The following is a 19559-nucleotide window of genomic DNA, read 5'->3' on the forward strand; positions in this document are numbered from 1 at the left end:
AAAAAAAAAAAAAAGATGAAACCTCCTTTGTGCTGACATCATTACAATAAAAAAGAAAAGAAAATTTAAAAAAAATTGCAACCTATCCCTACAAATTTACCCTCACCTTGTTTTATTTTTCTCCATAGCATTTAGCAGTCATCCTATGTATACACAATACATATTGACTTTTATGTTTCATTATATAATATATATTCACATATGGATATGTAATATATATAACATTAAGTGACACTTATTATATACAAACAAATGGAAATTAGTTCCATATTACATATTGACTATAATGGTACATAAAACGTGTAATCCTTATATGTAAATTTTATTACAGTCAGGCTCACTTAACACCGGAGATAGGTTCAGACAAATGTCTCATGAGGCGATTTTGTCATTGTTTGAACATCATAGAGTGTGCTTTCACAAACCTAGATGGGATAGCCTACCACATGCATCTAGCCTATATGGTATAGCCTATTGCTCCTAGGCTACAGTAACAGCATGTCATTGTACTGAGTTCTGTAGGCAATTTGTGTATCTCAACATATATAAATTTAGAAAAGGTACAGTAAAAAATACATTTGTTTTAGCACTTTGGAAGGCCAAGGCGGGAGGATTGCTTGATGCCAGTAACTTGAGACCAGCCTGAGCAAAATGGCTAGAACTCGTCTTTGCTAAAATTCAAAAAATTACTGGGGCATGGTGGTGTGCTAGCGTCTGTAGTCCCTGTAGTCCCAGCTACTCGGAAGTCTAATTCAGGAGGATCTTGAGCCCAGAAGTTTGAGTTTGCAGTGAGCTATGATGATGCCACTGCACTATAGCCCCTTTCATAGAGGGAGACCCTGTCTGAAAAACAAAAACATCGTGGGCAGTGCCTGTGGCTCAAAGGAGTAGGACGCTGGCCCCATATACTGGAGGTGGCGGGTTCAAACCCAACCCCAGCTAAAAACTGCAAAAAACCAAAAAAAATCGTGATATATGAGGTCCTTAGTTGACTGAAACAGTTGTGGCATGTGACTAAATTTATGTGTGCATATACATACAACTATTTCTGTATATAGTTACAGATACCTAGTATAATATTTATGTGTTGGCCAGGAGCAGTGGCTCACGACTGTAATCTTAGCATCTTAGTACTCTGGGAGGCTGAGGCTGGTGGATTGCTTGAGCTCTAGAGTTTGAGACCAGCCTGAGCAAGAGTGAGACCTCGTCTCTAAAAAAAAAGCTAAAACAATAGGCGGGCATTGTGGGGGGAGGGGCACCTGTAGTCACAACTACTCCGGAGGCTGAGGCAAGAGGATTGCTTAAGCCCAAGAGTTTGAGGTTGCTGTGAGCTATGACTCCATAGCCCTCTACCCAGGGTGACAAAGTGAGACTCTGTCTCAAAAAAAAAAAAATTCTTATGTGAAATTAAATTTTTAAGTATTTGTTACGTATATGGTCTGTCTCTCTTGCTAGAACGTGAGCTCCACGAGGACAAGGAAGAATTCCCAGCATCTGGCCCAAACCTTGAGCCAGAATGTTAAACGAATGAACTCCTTTGGCTGCATGAGCCTCAGTCTCCTCATCTGTAGGATGGCTGCCTGAGCCTCAGTCTCCTCATCTGTAGGATGGGTGTGCCGTTCCATCTGGAGGGATGAAACCCCCTACCCCACCCCACCACATTCCGTTCCCTTTTCCAACTCCCTAGAGCACGGCTTCCGGAATGCCACAGCTCAAGTTTACATTTTCCCATATTCTGGGCACTGATGCCCACCACGTGCACCAGCCAGTAGGCAGGCAGGACTACCACCCCCAGCATGCCGCGCGCATTCGGGACGTACCACAATCTGTAGGGGTATCTAAGTCTGAAATGGGAGAAAGACGCGTGGGAGTAAGGGTAGACACCCCCTCTCCAAGGCACCTGTGGTACGTCCCAGCCGGGGTGGTGGTGGGGCCCTCAAAGGCCCCGCGATTCTGAGCTCCGCGCACTTTGAGTCCTTTCGTACGACGGAGGTGGTTTACTCTTCCGTTGCCCCGTGGCTTCAGCTCATCTCCAGCCGGAAGGCGAGGCTTCCGCCCAGCACAGGGGGTGAGCTGGAGCATCTTGCCAAGACCCTGAACAGTATTTGGAGGAGGGCGCTCTCCTAGTCTCAATTTTGGGGAGCTCCTAATGGGCACATTTGAAGGCTCCAGGCTCGAGGTCACATTTACTGCGTGTCTGCTTTTGAGGAGATCCTTAGGAAGTGGTGTTTGGGGACTCTTGGGTGGGATTTGAGGGTCTGTTTTGGAGAGTACTCAGAAGCAGGTCTATACACCTCCTAGCAGGTTTGGGGGGAGTTGGGTAGACTCTTAGGGTCCGTGAATGGGGTGTTCTTTCCGTGGGGCAGAATTTGAGTTGTTTCTCAAGAGGAGAGGCGAAGTTTGAGGTTACTAAAGTCGGAGCGGAATTCGGGGAGGGCTTGTTTCAGGACGGGTTCTGGTGACGGTGAGAACTTTCGGGACCGACGTGGCATTGTGAAGTTATCTGTGGCCTTTGTGACCTCTGGTTTTATGATAAGGTCCGCGCTCCAGTTTCGTGGTTTGGACGCTCGGGACTGCGAGGCTGGACTCGTTGGGGCTCACACGTTTTCACGGAGAGGAGCCCCCACCTCAAGCTGGGGAAGGGACATTAGAGTCGCGTCTGCTAGGCTCTTCCTGAGCGGACCCAGTGCCTTCGTTGGCCGCGGCTTTATTCATTATACATGAGAAGGTGGGTCTATAGTGGGAAGCCGACTTTTGCCTCTTTTGTACCTGGTCCGCTGGAGGTATTGGCTTGTGAATTATTCATGAGGGGCGGATTAGCGTGCTAAAGGGGCGTTCATAAATCTGCCTTGCAGTAGAGTTTATTGACTATTCAAACAGGTGAATAGTGCCCTGAGTTTTCCGCGGCCTTTCGGCGTGGTTTAACAGCTTCATCTGCATGGCCTGCGGTTTGCCTTCCGGTGTGGGTTCCAGGGTTTTAAGCCTTGCGGCTTGGGAAGGCATGAGGCCTCCTGCAGTGTTCATTCCTTATGGCCCAGTAATCCCAGATTATGAACCGAGGCGCTGAATTCAAATCCCATCGATCCTTACCAGTTGTGTGATATTTAGCAAATCTTTCTGTGAGCCTAAAAAAATGGGTATGACGATAACGCTAAGAAGATTTGCTGGACGGGCGCGGTGGTTCACGCCTGTAATCCTAACACATTGGGGAGGCCGAGGCGGGTAAATTGCTTGAGCTCAGGAGTTAGAGACCAGCGTGAGCAAGAACGAGATCCCATCTCTACTAAAAATGCAAAAACTAGCAAGGCATTGCGGCGGGTTCCTGTAGTCTCAGCTACTCAGGAGGCTGAGGCAAGAGAATCGCTTGAACTCAAGAGTTGAGCTTTCTATGAGTTATGACGCGCGGGCACTCAACCCAGGGCGACATAGTGAGACTGTCTCAAAAAAAAAAAAAAAAAAGAAAAGAAAAGTTCAGCTTACACTCATTTTGTCAGTTAGCCCATTTAATCCTCACAACAATCCTATATCCTACTTTATAAGAGGAAACTAGGACACCGGAAGGCTAAGGAATTTGCTTAAGGTCACACAATCAGGGCAGCGCCCGTGGCTCAGTGAGTAGGACGCCAGCCCCATATACTGAGGGTGGTGGGTTCAAACCTGACCTCTGCCGAACTGCAACCAAAAAATAGCCGGGCATTGTGGCGGGCACCTGTAGTCCCAGCTACTCTGGAGGCTGATGCAAGAGAATCACCTAAGCCCAAGAGCTGGAGGTTGCTGTCAGCTGTAACACCACAGCATTCTCCGAGGGTGACAAAGTGAGACTCTGTCTTTAAAAAAAAGTCACACAATCAGTGGCTGAGCCAGGATTCAAACAGAGTCTGTAGTTTAAACCAAATACCATAAAGTCTCCCTCCCTCAGTTTAATATTACTACTATTGTTAGTCATACAGCACTTCGTATGTGCCAGGCAGTATACTAAGCCCTTTCTCTATTATTTATTCATTTAAACTCCATCACGAGGTAAGTTACTGTTGTTCCCATTTTATGGATGGGGAAACGGTGGCCCAAGTTGGGGATTTCTCTAGTGGCCGTGTATATCTTCACTCATAGCTAATTATATATAGATGCAAATATATATTTACATATTGTCTTTATATTAATATATAATATTTAAAAAATTTAACAATGCCTTGTGCCAGCACTGTTCTTGGGCTCTTTCCTTTTTCTTTTGAGATAGAGTCTCACTTTGTCGCCCTTGGTAGAGTGCTGAGGCATCATAGCTCGCAGCAACCTCAAACAACTCTGGGACTACAGGCGCCTGCCACAACGCTCGGCTCTTTTTTTTTTTTTTTTTTTTTTCTTTTTAAGAGTCGGGGTCTTGTTCTGGCTCAAGCTAGTCTCCAACCCGTGAGCTCAGGCAATCCATCCGCCTCTGCCTCCCAGAGTGCTAGGACTATGGGCGTGAGCCACCGCGCCTGGCTTTAGGGCTCTTTCCACAATTCACATTCTCTGGTTTTCATAATAAGATGTTTCACGTCTATGAAGTGGATGGGTTCTGTTACTATCCTCATCTTACAACTGGAAACTGAGGCACCTGCCAAAGGCATATAGTGAGTATGGGTTTGGCTGGACCAAGGCAGCCCTGGTTCGTGAGTACGGGTGGTTTCCCTTGTGGTTCTGCAGCATCATCCCTCATTATCTATGAATAGGAAGGTGTGGTTATATAGGCTATAAGTATCATAATCGCTATTTGCTGGGCAGGTCTGTCTGTAGTGTTCCGGTCCATCCAACTCATGCATAATTCATAAACTGGGTGGGACCTTTCTTGACCTCTCTGAATTTCCGGGTCCAGCCGCTACAGTAGCATTATTCATTATTCAGGAGCCAGGGGAGTGTGTTTTCCCTGCTGTAGCCCTATTTCCCTGCTTACAGGGTATTAGACGTAGCAATAGGCGGGCTTGCCCCATTCCCCCAAACACACACTGGGCCTCATGCATTATTCATAATAAGATGTGGCCTTGGTCTCATTGGCTTCCGGACCGCGGCAGATCATTATTCATGAACAGTGGGGTGTGGCTTCCATGTTTTAACATCGGCTTTCCGGTGTTAGCCAACCACCCGGCTTTATGCATAATTCATGTTCTAGGAAGCGCGGCCTCTCCTTCCTTTCTTGGTTTCCATGACAGCATGGCTGCAACAATTCATTCATTATTCACGTTCCATGGGGCGTGGTCTCTGCTAGGTTACCTGTTTGTCTGGTTGTTGCCATAGTAGCCACGAGGTGGTGCTGTTCTCCTTCTAACAGACAGAGTCACAAATGGGCAGGGAACATTATACATAATTCATGAGTGGGCGCGGCCCGCTTGCATCCGGGTTCCTGGGGGTGGGGCCCAAGGTTTTGTTCCGGCCTGGGGCTCTGCAGCCGCCATCTTGCGTCGGCGGCTGAGCAGAAGGAGGTGCAGGGGCAACCACAGCCACAACAGTCAGGGGAGGAGAAAGCGGCGGCGGCGACTCTAGGCGGCCCAGGCGGCGGGGAGGAGGAGGAGAAGGAGGAGGGTGGCGGCCGGGCTTGGCTTCGGCTCCTTGAGGAGTTGGCGGCGGCGCGACCCGGGGAACCGGCATTGGTAAAAAACGGCCTTTCTCAGTGCCTTGCCTGGGGCAAGGGTTTCGGGAGGCATTGGAGGGTCCTATGCCGAGCTGATGTCCGGACAAGCCGCAGTGACTCGGACACCAGGGATCAGTGGAGGAGATGGGGGGAGCAGATCCTGGGGCGGGGCCGACTTTTCCTGTGTAAGACCACCTTGCTCTCTCGGGCTCCTAAATCTGACCTTGGGGTCGGACCTCCGGGGTATGCTTTTAGAGACTCAGGTCAAACCTAACTCATCTGGGACCGGAGACCGTCCCGAGCCTTGTATGTCAGATCAGAACTTCCCCCAGTCTCCAATAGAGGCTTAGCGTGATCAGCTCTGCTGGTCAGAGCTCTCACCATTGTATGCCATTAAAGACCTGCTAGAATCCCCCTTGAGACACCTCTTAGCCCCCTGGGTATTTGCCTTCACTGCTTCCAAGAGGGGCCATAGCTCGTGGAGGGTCCATATGGCATTCATTTCTGAAAGAGCCTTCTCTAGCATTTTCTTTCAGATCCTCTTCCCTCTGGACACACTAGCTGCCTTAGGAGCTTCTACAGGGACTAGACCTGGCCTTATTGTCAGAGACACCCTGTCCTGGCATCTCAAGTCTCCCAACCCCACTTTGGCCCCAGCATTTTCCATCAGAGATCCCTCTAGGCCCAGCATTTCTATTCAGAGACCCCTCTCAGCATCTGCTTTGAGAAACTCTTTGAATTCCTAGAATCTGCCTTTAGAGACTTTTTCTACTTTTCGGGAATTCTTCCTTTTTCATGCTCTCATTATTCAGAGACTACTCACAGGCCTTAACATCTTCCCTAAGGTACCCTTAACCCCAAGCCTCCTAGGGGACCAGACACCAGGGAGGAACTGTTTGGACGCATAATTCTCCATCAAAGATCCCCTGCCAGCATCTGCTCTTGCAGACTGTTCATCAGAGACTCACTCCCCAACCCCATCCTGTACACACCTTCTGCCTTCAGAAACCAACCAGAGTTCTAGTTTATCTGTTTACAGATCCCTTAACCTCACATCAGACCTCAGAATCAGTCCCCAGTCAGGTGCCCTCAGCTTCTGCTTCTAGCCTTATAGGACCCCAGTATCATTGTCAGATGCCCTTTCCTCCAACAGGCCCACTTGTCTTCTATCAGAGTAGAAAACTCCCTTCTCAGCATCTATTCTCAGAGTCTCCATAGGGTCCAATGTAATTGGTCAGAGAAACCTAACCCCAGTTGGGGATCTAGCTAGTGTTTGCTTACTAACCTTTTTAAGGCCTGTACTGTCTGGGCTCAGCTTCCTTCTAGCTTGTCTTGTTGGACATCAACACAGGGCCTTTGTGCTCTAGTAGAAATTCTTCCCAAAGGGTCCATCCTCAGAGACTTGGTATCCACTCTCACAGCCTTCTGGGACTCTGTAGCATGAACGTTAGAGACAACTTCTCCTCTCCTGCAAGGTTAAGGATTTTGGTTAAGGATTTCTGCTTGCTACCATCATCTGTCCCCAGAGACCCCAGCGTCCTCTGGGAATGGGAAATACTCCTCACTCCAGGCCCTGACATCTTGCTTCCTTATCTCCCACCCATTCCCTTTGCAGCTTCTGTTTGGCCCAGCAACTGTTCTCATATCTCCTTGCAGTGTCTGGGGGCCTCCATTGGAATTGCCCGGCCCTTCCCCAAAAGATCTTTTTCCAGAGACCCAGATTTGCATCTTTTCTAGCGTCTTCATTCAGCCCTCCACCCACAGGGCTTCTAACATCCCCTTTCCCATATCCCTCAAAGGCATCTTGGGCTCAAAAACCACTTTCTGAATCCTCTCTTAGATTCCCAAGGGCTTCTTGGTTAACCCCTCCCAGGAGGCTTGACAACAGGCCCCAGCCTCCCTTCTCTGTGTTCCAGCTTCTTCATCTTGATAACCTGATCCTTTGCCTCCCCCCTCTCAAACCTTAAGGACTCTTCCTGAAACCATCTTTGGTTTGTGTGTGGAAAATGTTTAGGCTTCATAATTGCCCAGGTATGTTTTGAAGCTCTAAGCTCCAGTTCAGTGTATGTGTTCTAACAGAGACTTGAACAAATGTTGAGGAAGAAAAGGTATAGTTGGGTTTTTTTTTTTGCTGGGAATGGGGGAATCTTTAGTTTCTCTCTGGGGTTTTTGCCCCAGACCTCTTTTCCCTGCCTTGAAACAGAGCTGTTCCAAACCTTTGTGATTGAAATCCACAGGAACAATCATCCCAAACTTGCTTAGACCCTCGCTACCAGCACAAGGAGTCTAGAGATGAAAGGTCCAGGTGTTAAAGAGCTGTCTAGTCCTGGATCATCTCTGATTTAGGGAGGAAGGAGATGATATATCCCAAACAAACTGACCAATGACAAGGCAAGGAGTATGACAAGTAATGGAGTATGGAGGCCACTGCAGGTGCCTGTGGAAGAACTCAGGTCATTGAGTTCAGACCATAGACCTTGGCTTCTCTAGTTCTTGCAGCAGCCCCTTGAGAATAGTTCCATGTGGCCCAGCATTTGGAGAAAATGGGGTTCAGAGGAAATTAGATCTCTACCTTGGGTCAGAGAGTTAGTAAATGGAAAGTACGGTTTGCCTTTGTTTCCCTATTAATTCACCAAGCTTCTTCCTACCTAGATTGGTTCTTAGTGTTTCTAGCAATTTGCCTGGCTATCATGGGGCCCTAGCTAGCTCTTGCCTCCCCACATGCCTCATCCTTTAGCCCTCTGGGTAGGCCCTGAGTCCACCTGACTATTCACTCAGGAGGCATTTGGCAAACTCCCCCACTAGTTGTGTCACTCTGGGCAAGTAAAGGGAGTTCTCTGAGCTTTTGTTTTCTCATTTGTTATTTGGTCATAGGGTTATATGATTCATGGGCATTGTTAAGATTAGACAAAGCCCTTTTACTCTGTGACAGACAGTTAGCTCTTGGTAGTAGAAAGCTCTGGTCCTTATGGTTAGTGCTAGAGTGACAGGTGCCAAGATGGAATCTTAGGTACATTGGGGTGTTTAGTGTCAGAAAAGGCTCAGTGCAGGAGGACTTGAGTGAACAGAAGACTTGGGTTTAACCAAAGGCTTGGGGATGAGGGGAAATGATTCAGGGTCCTGTCATCTCCAGCATCTAGATCCCATCACCCCCTCCCACCACATTTTATTTCCATACTGGGCTATATTATTCTGTCTCTAGGACCTAGTATGTGACCCTTGACAAGTTACTTGGCCTCATGAGCTCAGGTTTTCTCATTTGTCCAGCAGGGACGCTAAACCTTGCTTTATAGGGTCAAGGCCACTGAGGGGATGAAATGTGAGAGGTAGCTTAGGTTTCAGAGTCAGCAGATTCTGATCTGGTCCGAGCTCTGCCACTCCCTCTCTGGGAATCTTAGTGAAGTCACCAAATATTCCCTGAGTAAATTTTTTTCCTCTAGGGTAGGTTGGGTATTATGATAACTCTCCAGACTCCACAGGGGTGCCCTAAGGACAATGAGACAAGGCTCATAAAGTGCTTAGTGTGTCTTCTGGCACAGAGAGAACTCATAATAAATGTTTAACATTATTATTAACTTATTTAAGGGACTCCACATGCAGATGAGGCTTGGGAAGTATGTGTGTTCTTTCTTTCTGCAACTTTTTTTTATCGGCCTGGGTCTCAGTTTTCCCTTCCCAAAGCTGGGAGGCAGTGTTGGGCTTTGTAAAACTTTCCTTTCTGAGCTCTGGGGACTGGGTTCTCAGCAAGGTATCTCTCCTGCCATCATGCCGCCCTGATGGATGTGCAAGCCTCATTTCCCACCTGTATTCTCCCCTTCCCCCCGCCGTCCCTGGGCTTAAGGGAGAGGAGAATGGCTGCTTGTTGTTGCCTACCTACTGTGTGCCAGGCTCTATGGTCTGTGTTATTTCTCATCTCGACACCCCCATGGGGAAGGTAAGTGGTATTATCACCCCTATATTACAGGTGAGAAAACAGACGTCCATAGGGGTTAAATGATAATTTGTCAAGGAGTGGCAAGGTCAACACTTGAAATTGAGTTTGTCCTGAATCCATATCCCTCCTCTGACCTCCCCACAAGTACATCCTTGTCATTCTTTTGACCTTCCAGGATTGGAGTCACTCCTTCATTATCCTGGGTTGGGGAGAGGCTTAGTGGTCAACAGCATGAATTTGCAAAGCAGACTACTTAGGTTCCAATCTTAGCTCTCATAGCTGTGTGACCCTGGGCAAGTCACCTCACTTCTATGCCTGCCACCTCTTCTGTAAAATGAGGGTACTAATACTTAAGTCTTCCCTTTCCTTCCAGTTGCCACTAACAGAAAAACTTAACTCATATGCCTCAGGCGTACCTCTGACCCTCCTTTTTCCCTCCAGATGTCCAGCTCGCCGCTGTCCAAGAAACGTCGCGTGTCCGGGCCTGATCCAAAGCCGGGTTCTAACTGCTCCCCTGCCCAGTCTGTGTTGTCGGAAGTGCCCTTGGTACCAACCAACGTGAGTGTCTTCTCCCTAGAGACCAGTAGGCAGGGTGGTGGGTGGAAAGTCTTTTATATCACTGTCCCATCTGTCCATGTCCCACTCCTACATGTCTCCCTGAACTTGTTCTTCCCCTCCATCCCTAGGGAATGGCGAAGAACGGCAGTGAAGCAGACATAGATGAGGGCCTTTACTCCCGGCAGCTGTAAGTGAGGCCAAGGCTGGGCTGAGAGCTGGCATGTGGCACTGAGAAGATAGGGCTGGGTGATGCAGGTCTTGACCCAGAGTATACCCTAACCTGGCAGGTATGTGTTGGGCCATGAGGCAATGAAGCGGCTCCAGACATCCAGCGTACTAGTGTCAGGCCTTCGGGGTCTGGGCGTGGAGATCGCTAAGAACATCATCCTTGGTGGGGTCAAGGCTGTCACCCTACATGACCAGGGCACTGCCCAGTGGGCTGACCTCTCCTCCCAGGTACCTCTTTCCTGTCCCCCTTTACCCTGGTGAAGAACTTGCCCTCTGGGTGCTGTAGCCACTTCACTTCTTCCCCTGTTGCACCCCCTTTGCAGTTCTACCTGCGGGAGGAGGACATCGGTAAAAACCGAGCTGAGGTATCACAACCCCGCCTTGCTGAGCTCAACAGCTACGTGCCTGTCACTTCCTACACTGGGCCCCTCGTTGATGACTTTCTTAGTGGCTTCCAGGTACTTTGGGGCACCATCCAGCCTCCTGCTCAATTCTCTCAGAGCCCAAGTCTGGTTTGTTCAGTATTATTCATTATCTATTTAATGGGATAGCACTGGTTACCAGGTTTTATGCTAGGGGAGCCCAGAAGAAGTGGGCAGGATGTAGACCTTGGGCCTGCCTTCTCAGGGGGAAGATGTGTACAGACTTTATAGCACTCTGGGTATAAGCACAGACTCTGGAACCAGTCTGCCTCTCTGTGAGCCTCTAGTTCTACTAGTATGACTTTTAGACAGGCTGCTTAAATCTCGTGTGCCTTACTTTTCCTGTTTGTAGACCGAGTATGATAGCAGTACTGACTTAACGGAGATTTTGTGAGGGTTAAGCACATAGAAAGCAGCTGGCACATTACAGACTGTATGAATTTTTGTTAATTAAAAAGCCTAGGCCAGAAAGAGGAGCTCTGGGAGCTGAGATTCTGCCCTGGGGTAACCCAGAGAGCCAAGGCACTGTAGCTGAACCCCTGATAGAGAAGCAGCAGCTCACCCTGGTGGAGAAGGGAGGACAGGCAGAGATCAAATTCCAAAGATCATGGCTGAGCAGGCATTGTCTTGAGAATTGGGAGCAGGTGGGTGAGTTAGGAGTACACTCAGACTTTGGCTGAGGATAGAGTTTTATTGCTTCTGTGTTTCGCAGGGCATGGTAGGCTTGTCAGAGACAGCAGTGGGTGTCTGTCAAATGAGTCAGCTGTTCTCCAAACTATCTTTCCAGTTACCTCTTTACCTTTCTTGGTATAATCTTGGGATTCATTGCTCTCTTCACTGAGTTTTCCCCTTGTGGAGTCTCATACACAGTGGGTAGATACTATGTGTTTATGATAGAGGGCTGACACAGCAAAACCCCTAGACATCTCTGCCTGAGTCTTCCACAGAAGCCCTCCTCCATTATTCTGTCTCCCCTTCACTCCATTGCCAGCCTGGCCTGAGCTTCTACCTCTCCACAGGTGGTAGTCCTCACCAACACCCCCCTGGAGGACCAGCTGCGCGTGGGTGAGTTCTGTCACAGCCATGGCATCAAGCTGGTGGTGGCAGACACGCGGGGTCTGTTTGGGTAAGTGTCTCCCCCCCCCCCACCTCTTTTTCCCCTCACCCCAACCAGACCCAGGCTAAGACCACCAGGCTCTTACTGCCCTTGTCCCTCCTCAGACACCCAGATTTTGGTTTCTCTGTGTTCACCATGTGGTTCAGACACCATCTGATTTCCCAGTAGTGTTAGGCTGAGTTTGCTAAGCAGGCCCGGGCCAGGTTCAAACCTGCCAGCCCTGGTGTATGTGATCAGCACTCTAACCACTGAGATAGGGGCACCGAGCCTATTCACTGCATCTTGAGGGCCATGCAGGGGTCTGTGTATGCATGGGACTTGGTTATGAACCCTATTGCCTCCCTCTACAGGCAGCTTTTTTGTGATTTTGGCAAGGAAATGATCCTCACAGATTCCAATGGGGAGCAGCCACTCAGTGCTATGGTTTCTATGATCACCAAGGTAAGGAGACCAGCCTCAGGGTTCCTGGCAGGCACATGGACAATGGCAGTCCTTCTTGTCTGCTCCTTGTACCCTGAGCCTGCTTCTGAGGCTCATTCCTTCTTCATTCAGGACAACCCTGGTGTGGTTACCTGCCTGGACGAGGCCCGACATGGATTTGAGAGTGGCGACTTTGTCTCCTTTTCTGAAGTACAGGGAATGATTGAACTTAATGGAAATCAGCCCATAGAGATTAAAGTCCTGGGTAAGCTAGGGCTTTGGGGAAAATCAGAGGGGAAGCTAGATGTGCTCCCAGGTTTGGACTGAGGGGAGACACAACTTGACTATCTGAGTTGAACCAGAATCTCCTGAAGTTCAGCCAGAGCTTATGGGCATGGGGGAGACGGGCTACTTGTACTTGAGCTGTCCTGGGAGAATGAGTCCCTGGTATCTGAGCTGAGGAGGAAAGGCCTCTGGTGTCTGAGCAGGACAAATCAGAGGATCCACTTGTGTGTGAGCTGATTTGAACACAAACCAGAGAAGGTTCTCCAGTGTAGACTAGGGGCCAGAGACACAGGTCTAATGAGGTCTGAGCTTGGGTCTGGGGCAGAGGGGAGATGGTTTCTGATGTCCCAGTAGAGCCTGGGGCAAAGTGGAGATGACTCTTGATGTCCAAACTGAGTCAGGGGTAGTTTTTTCCTTATCTTGCAGGTGTTGTAGATTGTAGGGAGGGTGGGTAGACTGACAGCTTTGCTATCTACCATAGGTCCGTATACCTTTAGCATCTGTGACACCTCCAACTTCTCCGACTATATCCGTGGTGGCATCGTCAGTCAGGTCAAAGTACCTAAGAAGATTAGTTTTGTGAGTGTTGGGGAGGGGGCAGCAGGCGGGGGGAGAGTCTATAGACATTTCTAGGTTCTCCATTTCTCTCTTCTGGTTCTAATGCCCTGCCTCCTACAGAAATCCTTGGTGGCCTCATTGGCAGAACCTGATTTCGTGATGACAGACTTCGCCAAATTTTCTCGCCCTGCTCAGCTGCATATTGGCTTCCAGGCCCTGCACCAGTTCTGTGCTCAGCACAGGCGGCCACCTCGTCCCCGAAATGAGGTGGGTGGGTGGGTGAGCCAGCCAGGGCAAACATCCTTGGTGCTGAAAGCCCACTATGCCTCTCTACCTGTCCACTCTCCCTCCCCCTACAGTGGCCTGACAGGTCCTCTCTTGGTTCCCTCTGGCCCACCAGGAGGATGCAACAGAACTGGTGGCCCTGGCACGGACTGTGAATGCTCGCGCCCTGCCAGCAGTACAGCAAGACAGCCTAGATGAGGACCTCATCCGGAAGCTGGCATATGTGGCTGCTGGAGATCTGGCACCCATAAATGCCTTCATTGGGGGCCTGGCTGCCCAGGAGGTCATGAAGGTCAGCATGGGTGGGCAGGGTTATATGGTGGGCCAGGTGCTTCCCTGATTCTGTCACTTGCTGTCCATGTATTGATAGGCACCAATAAACTGCTGACTACCTGCCTCTCTCCTTCCTCATCCCCAGGCCTGCTCTGGGAAGTTTATGCCTATCATGCAGTGGCTATACTTTGATGCCCTTGAGTGTCTCCCCGAGGACAAAGAGGCCCTCATGGAGGACAAGTGCCTCCCGGTATGTGAGTGGGGAGTACAGGGAACGCATCATTGGCATTTCTGGGGAAGCCTTTCTGATCCTTCTCCCTTTGTGTTCTTTAGCGTCAAAACCGTTATGATGGGCAGGTGGCTGTGTTTGGCTCAGACCTGCAAGAGAAGCTGGGCAAGCAGAAGTACTTCCTGGTGAGTGATCCCCTTGGGCACCTACCACTTTCCCTCCCAGACCCTCTAACCATCTCTTCTGAGGCTTCTTTCTCCATCGCAAGGGAGGAGAGTCTTGTACTCATATCACGTTCCCTTTGTTATTTTCCTTATCTTGAAGGAAAGCCCTGTGTGTCCTTCTGTTTTGCCCATTAGTGCCTCCTTTTTCAAATGGCTACTACGGGTTTTTTCTTATAACCTTGGGACCTGGAGATGTGGCATTAGACCTTCTTCTCTTTCTCTGCTGGCTCCACGGAGAGTGAGGAGTGATGGGCAGTTTCATACTAACTTATGTAACTCTGACCAGCCTCTTTCTCTCTCTTCTTGGCTGCTTTTTAGGTGGGTGCAGGTGCCATTGGCTGTGAGCTGCTCAAGAACTTTGCCATGATTGGGCTGGGCTGTGGGGAGGGCGGAGAGATTATTGTCACAGACATGGACACCATTGAGAAGTCAAATCTGAACCGGCAGTTTCTGTTCCGGCCCTGGGATGTCACGGTGAGTTGGGTTAGGCGGGAGGGATGGGGTTTTGTAATCTCATTTTCCTCTTATCTTTTTCTTGTTCCCTTTTTTTCTGGCAGAGATCTTTCTGCCTCTTTGGCCATTCCTACCCTCAGTTTCTTTCATTTAACAAGACATTTGTTGAGTCTTCCGTTGAATCTACCATTTATCTCTTTGTTTTTTCTTTTTCCTTGATCTCTTATCCATACTGCCTAGAACAGTGTGTTGGGGATCCCCAAAACCATTTAAGCTCGATGATTTTACTAGGAGGACTCATAGGATTCAGCATATAATTCTACTCATATCTATGATTCATTATAGCAAAAGGATACAGAACAAATCTGCAGAGGGAAAAAGGCTGATGGGTAAAGTCTGGGAGAGACTAGGTGTAAGTTTCTAAGAATGGAGTTGCATAGAACAGGCTTAATTTACTTGCTTAGTTTCTTCAGTACTAACAGTAACTACAGTGATAACAGTAATTGGTTATAGCAACAAATGCAGTGTTGCCAACCAGGGAAACTGTTATAAGAGACTCAGCACCCAAGTCTTTTTTTCTTTGGGCTGGCCATGTAGGCACCCTCTACCCAGCACATACCAAAATTCCAGACTCCCAGAAGGAAAGGTGTTCAGCACAAACTGTTATTTGTATGAACAGTTTATGCACAGTGAACCACAGTGCCTATTAGATAGGGAATGGTGGAAACCTTTCCAAAATCCAAGTTTCCCGACTCCAGCCAAAGGCTAGCCTTGGAGGCAGGCCTTTCCGAGAATTGCAACTTAAGTGTACTAGGCTCACTTTTCTGCAGAGATGGAAAATAGGTTATATAGGGAGCTATTTGGAAAGCCTTTTGGAGGACAGTGTCATTTTTGCTTGCCTAGGATCTGTTTCCCTTTTCATTCATTCTTTTATTTACCAAATAGTTATTGAGGTAGATGCTATTCTGGGTACTGGGGATACACCAAGGAATAAAACAAGGAGGAGGGCTTGGCGCCTATGGCTCAAGCAGCTAAGGCACCAGCCACATACACGTGAGCTGGTGGGTTTGAATCCAGCCTGGGCCCACCAAACAATGACAGCTGCAACCAAAAAGTAGCCAGGCGTTGTGGCGGGGGCCTGTGGTCCCAGCTACTTGGGAGGCAGAGGCAGGAGAATCGCTTGAGCCCAGGAGTTGGAGGTTGCTGTGAGCTGTGATACCATGGCACTCTACCTAGGACAATAGGGTGTCTGTCTTGGGGTGGGGGTGGGGGACAAGGAGGTGGGTTTTAGTGGGAAAGGATAGATAGTAAACAATAGATGAAATACAGTAGTGAAGTATGTAGTAAATATTATTGATGAGTGCTTTGTAAAGGAAACAGCAAAGACCAGATGAGGGAAGTTAGGGTGCTAGGGAGGTTGGTTTGCAGATTTGACTGCAGTGGTTAAGGAAGGCCTCCTTTCTGCAGAGATTTCAGATCTGAGGGACTAATAGCACCCTCTTTTAGTGAAGAGTGTTCCAGGTTAAGATAAGGGTACATACAAAGATCCTGAGAGTGGCTCGATGCCTGTAGCTCAAGCAGCTAAGGCGCCAGCCACATACACTGGAGCTGGAGGGTTCGAATCTAGCCTGGGCCCACCAAACAACAATGACAACTATAACCAAAAATAGCCAGGCATTGAGGCAGGCCCCTGTAGTCCCAGCTGCTTGGGAGGCTGAGGCAAGATGATCACTTAAGCCCAAGAGTTTGAGGTTGCTGTGAGCAGGGACGCCGCGACACTCTACCCAGGGCAACAGTCTCAAAGAAAAAAAAAAAAAACATCCTGGGGTGGCACCTATGGCTCAAAGGAGTAGGACTCCGGCCCCATATGTTGGAGGTGGCGGGTTCAAACCCAACCCAGGTCAAAAACTCCAAAAATACAAAGATCCTGAGAGTAAGAGGAGATGAGGTGGTGGAGGTCATGGAAGCCAACTTACTTTACCCTAAGTGTGGGTGGGATCCAGGGGAGGGTTCTGAGCAGAGGAGGGATGTGACCTGACTTGGACTTTGAAAGGATCCTGCTTGTGTGCTAGCACTCTGGTGGTGTTGGGGGAATCTCCTCCAACCCTGAGTACTATTACCTGAAAGAATAGATGTTGGGTAGCCAAAGAACAGATGTCTGGCCCATTGCCTCCAGTCTGTGCCTATTCTCAGCTTCCCTTTTTCCTGAGCCCTTGCCACATCTGTCTTAGCCCCAGCCATGTGGTATGGTCACAGACTATTTCTTCTGCTAAAACCAAGGAGCTTCCCGAACTTAGAGCCTGGTTCTTCCCCAGTATTAAGTACATCAGTCCTCAGGAGGACTGTTCTCTATAGACATTTGTTGGGTAAGTACACAAGTAACTGAGTTTTGTTCCTTCACCCTCACCCTGGAATTGTATTCCCTTATACCCCTAGAAGTTAAAGTCTGACACAGCTGCTGCAGCTGTGCGCCAGATGAATCCACGCATCCGGGTAACAAGCCACCAGAACCGGGTGGGTCCTGACACAGAGCGCATTTATGATGACGATTTCTTCCAAAATCTGGATGGCGTGGCCAATGCCTTGGACAATGTGGATGCCCGTAAGTTTAGAGGCGGGTGAGGACGTCAAGGGCAAAGTTGTGTGTGGGGGTTCCTATCTTCTGATTTTCTCCTGACATTCCTTTCCCACGTCCTGCCTTGTTCTCTGCAATTGCCCCACAGGTATGTACATGGATCGTCGCTGCGTGTACTACCGGAAGCCACTGCTAGAGTCAGGCACACTGGGCACCAAGGGCAACGTGCAGGTGGTGATCCCCTTCCTGACAGAGTCGTACAGCTCCAGCCAGGACCCACCAGAGAAGTCCATCCCCATCTGTACCCTAAAGAACTTCCCTAATGCTATCGAGCATACCCTACAGGTGATCAGCCATGAGGGGAAAGGGAAAAATGGCAGGCATTTGGGCTGCCTGTCAGCTATCAGGCCGTTGGCCTTCAGGTGTTGCATGCCTAAGTGTAAGATGTGCCTTTTCTCTTAACCTCCCTTCCATACTTAACACCAGGCAACCTAGGTTTCAAGAATGATTCATTCTTTTTTCGCTTGTATTTTGAAGTTTTTTCAACATGTAGCCAAGTATAAGGAATATTATGGTAAATACTCAAATACCACTTTTCACCTAGATTTAAGAATTGCTGGCTCGGCGCCTGTAGCTCAACCGGCTAAGGCGCCAGCCACATACACCTAAGGTGGCGGGTTCGAATCCCCAGCCCGGACCCGCCAAACAACAATGACGGCTGCAACCAAAAAATAGCCGGGCGTTGTGGCGGGCGCCTGTGGTCCCAGCTGCTTGGGAGGCGGAGGCAGGAGACTCGCTTGAGCCCAGGAGTTGGAGGTTGCTGTGAGCTGTGATGCCACGGCACTCTACCCAGGGGGACAGCTTGAGGCTCTGTCTCAAAAAAAAAAAAAAAAAGAATTGCTAAAGTTTTGCCACATTTTCTTCTTAGATTCATATAATATTTTTCTTCACTATGGTTAAGTTTGTTACAGATAATACAACACTTCTGCTGTTTCAGGATTCTTCTGCAAAGGATATATACCTGTATAACAGGGTTTCTTGACTTTGGCACTATTGACATTTAGGGCCGGATATTTGTTTGTCGTTGAGGGGGGGTCCTGTTCACTGTAGGAAATTTATTGTAGCATGCCTGACCTGCTAGATGGCAAGAGCACTCCCCCTCTATTTTGGTAACTGGAAATGTCTTTAGACATTGCCAGATGTCCCCAAGGGAACAAAATCATTCCCAGGTGAGAACTACTGCTGTCTGACCAAAATACCATTTTCATGCTGACCAAAATTAACAGTCATATCTTACCATCTCTTCCAGTTATTTATTTGTGTCTAATGCTCAGTCTGTATTCAAGTTTCCCCAGCTGTGGCTCACAATTGAGTTTAACAGCTGGTTTATCAGGATGATTCTGTTTGTGTGGTGCACCTAAGTGTAGAAGAGTATACATATCATCTAGCTGAAGTTTTAAAGAGTAAACACACAGGTGACCAGCACCCAGGCCAAGAAATAGAACCTAAGGGTAACCATTATAGTATCATAATAATTTTCTGTGCAGTGTTGCGTGAGGCCAAATCATTTTAAATGTTTAGTAGACGCCAGGTGCAGTGGCTCACACCTGTAATCCTAACACTCTGGGAGGCTGAGATGGGTGGATTGATCACCTTGAGCTCAGGAATTCGAGACCAGCCTGAGCCAAGAGTGAGAGCCTGTCTAAAAATAGCCAGGCATTGTGGTGGGCATCTATAGTCCCAACTATTTGGGAGGCTGAAGCAAGAGAATCACTTGACTCTAAGAGTTTGAGGTTGCTGTGAGCTATGAGGCCCTGGCACTGTACCAAGGGTGGCAAAGTGAGTCTCTGTCTCAAAAAAAGAAAAAATGTTTAGTAGGACTGTGAGGATGGGAACAAACTAGGGAGGGAGAAAAAATCAGTTCTGTCACTCTTCTTCTGACCCTGTAGTTCCAGGGTGGGTGTATTTGTAATTATGCACCTATCACAGTCTCACTAGGCCATGTAAGACCACGAACTTAACCTCTTTGTGCCTCAGATTCCTCTGTTAAGTGGGGATAATGGCAGCATGTACCTTACAGGGCTTTTGTAAACCACTTAACACTAGGCTTGGTGCCTGTGCCTCAAGCGGCTAAGGCGCCAGCCACATACACCTGAGCTGGCGGTTCGAATACATCTCATGCCCGCCAAATAACAATGACGGCTGCAAACAAAAAATAGCCAGGCTCCGTGGTGGGCGCCTGTAGTCCCAGCTACTTGGGAGGCAGAGGGAGGAGAATCGCTTGAGCCCAGGAGTTGTTTTTTTTTTTTTTTTGAGACAGAGCCTCAGGCTGTCCCCCTAGGTAGAGTGCTGTGGCATCATAGCTCACAACAACCTCCAAATCCTGGGCTCAA

At 48.6% G+C, this 19559-nt stretch overlaps 1 protein-coding gene across 4 annotated transcripts in view; it reads left to right on the top strand.

Moving 5' to 3' along the window:
- Positions 1 to 1904: 1904 nt before the first annotated feature.
- UBA1 (ubiquitin like modifier activating enzyme 1) overlaps positions 1905 to 19559 on the top strand; it is a 25566-nt gene continuing 7911 nt past the window's right edge. The window contains exons 1-16 of one of the 4 annotated variants that reach the window (XM_023519050.1): positions 1905 to 2068; positions 9981 to 10097; positions 10226 to 10284; positions 10385 to 10553; positions 10649 to 10783; positions 11767 to 11873; positions 12215 to 12305; positions 12417 to 12549; positions 13051 to 13148; positions 13248 to 13394; positions 13528 to 13704; positions 13831 to 13935; positions 14019 to 14099; positions 14457 to 14612; positions 17028 to 17193; positions 17315 to 17511. In XM_023519050.1, the coding sequence (XP_023374818.1) occupies positions 9981 to 10097; positions 10226 to 10284; positions 10385 to 10553; positions 10649 to 10783; positions 11767 to 11873; positions 12215 to 12305; positions 12417 to 12549; positions 13051 to 13148; positions 13248 to 13394; positions 13528 to 13704; positions 13831 to 13935; positions 14019 to 14099; positions 14457 to 14612; positions 17028 to 17193; positions 17315 to 17511 (1938 nt within the window). In that variant the 5' untranslated portion in view covers positions 1905 to 2068. Of the gene's footprint in view, positions 2069 to 2271; positions 2729 to 5377; positions 5625 to 8548; positions 9540 to 9980; positions 10098 to 10225; positions 10285 to 10384; positions 10554 to 10648; positions 10784 to 11766; positions 11874 to 12214; positions 12306 to 12416; positions 12550 to 13050; positions 13149 to 13247; positions 13395 to 13527; positions 13705 to 13830; positions 13936 to 14018; positions 14100 to 14456; positions 14613 to 17027; positions 17194 to 17314; positions 17512 to 19559 lie in introns of those variants that run through there. The other 3 variants (XM_012811291.2, XM_003799618.2, XM_012811290.2) reach the window with 3 other exon arrangements.

Source organism: Otolemur garnettii, unplaced genomic scaffold, assembly GCF_000181295.1.
Source record: "Otolemur garnettii isolate 467f Iridium unplaced genomic scaffold, OtoGar3 scaffold00153, whole genome shotgun sequence".
NCBI lineage: Eukaryota > Metazoa > Chordata > Mammalia > Primates > Galagidae > Otolemur > Otolemur garnettii.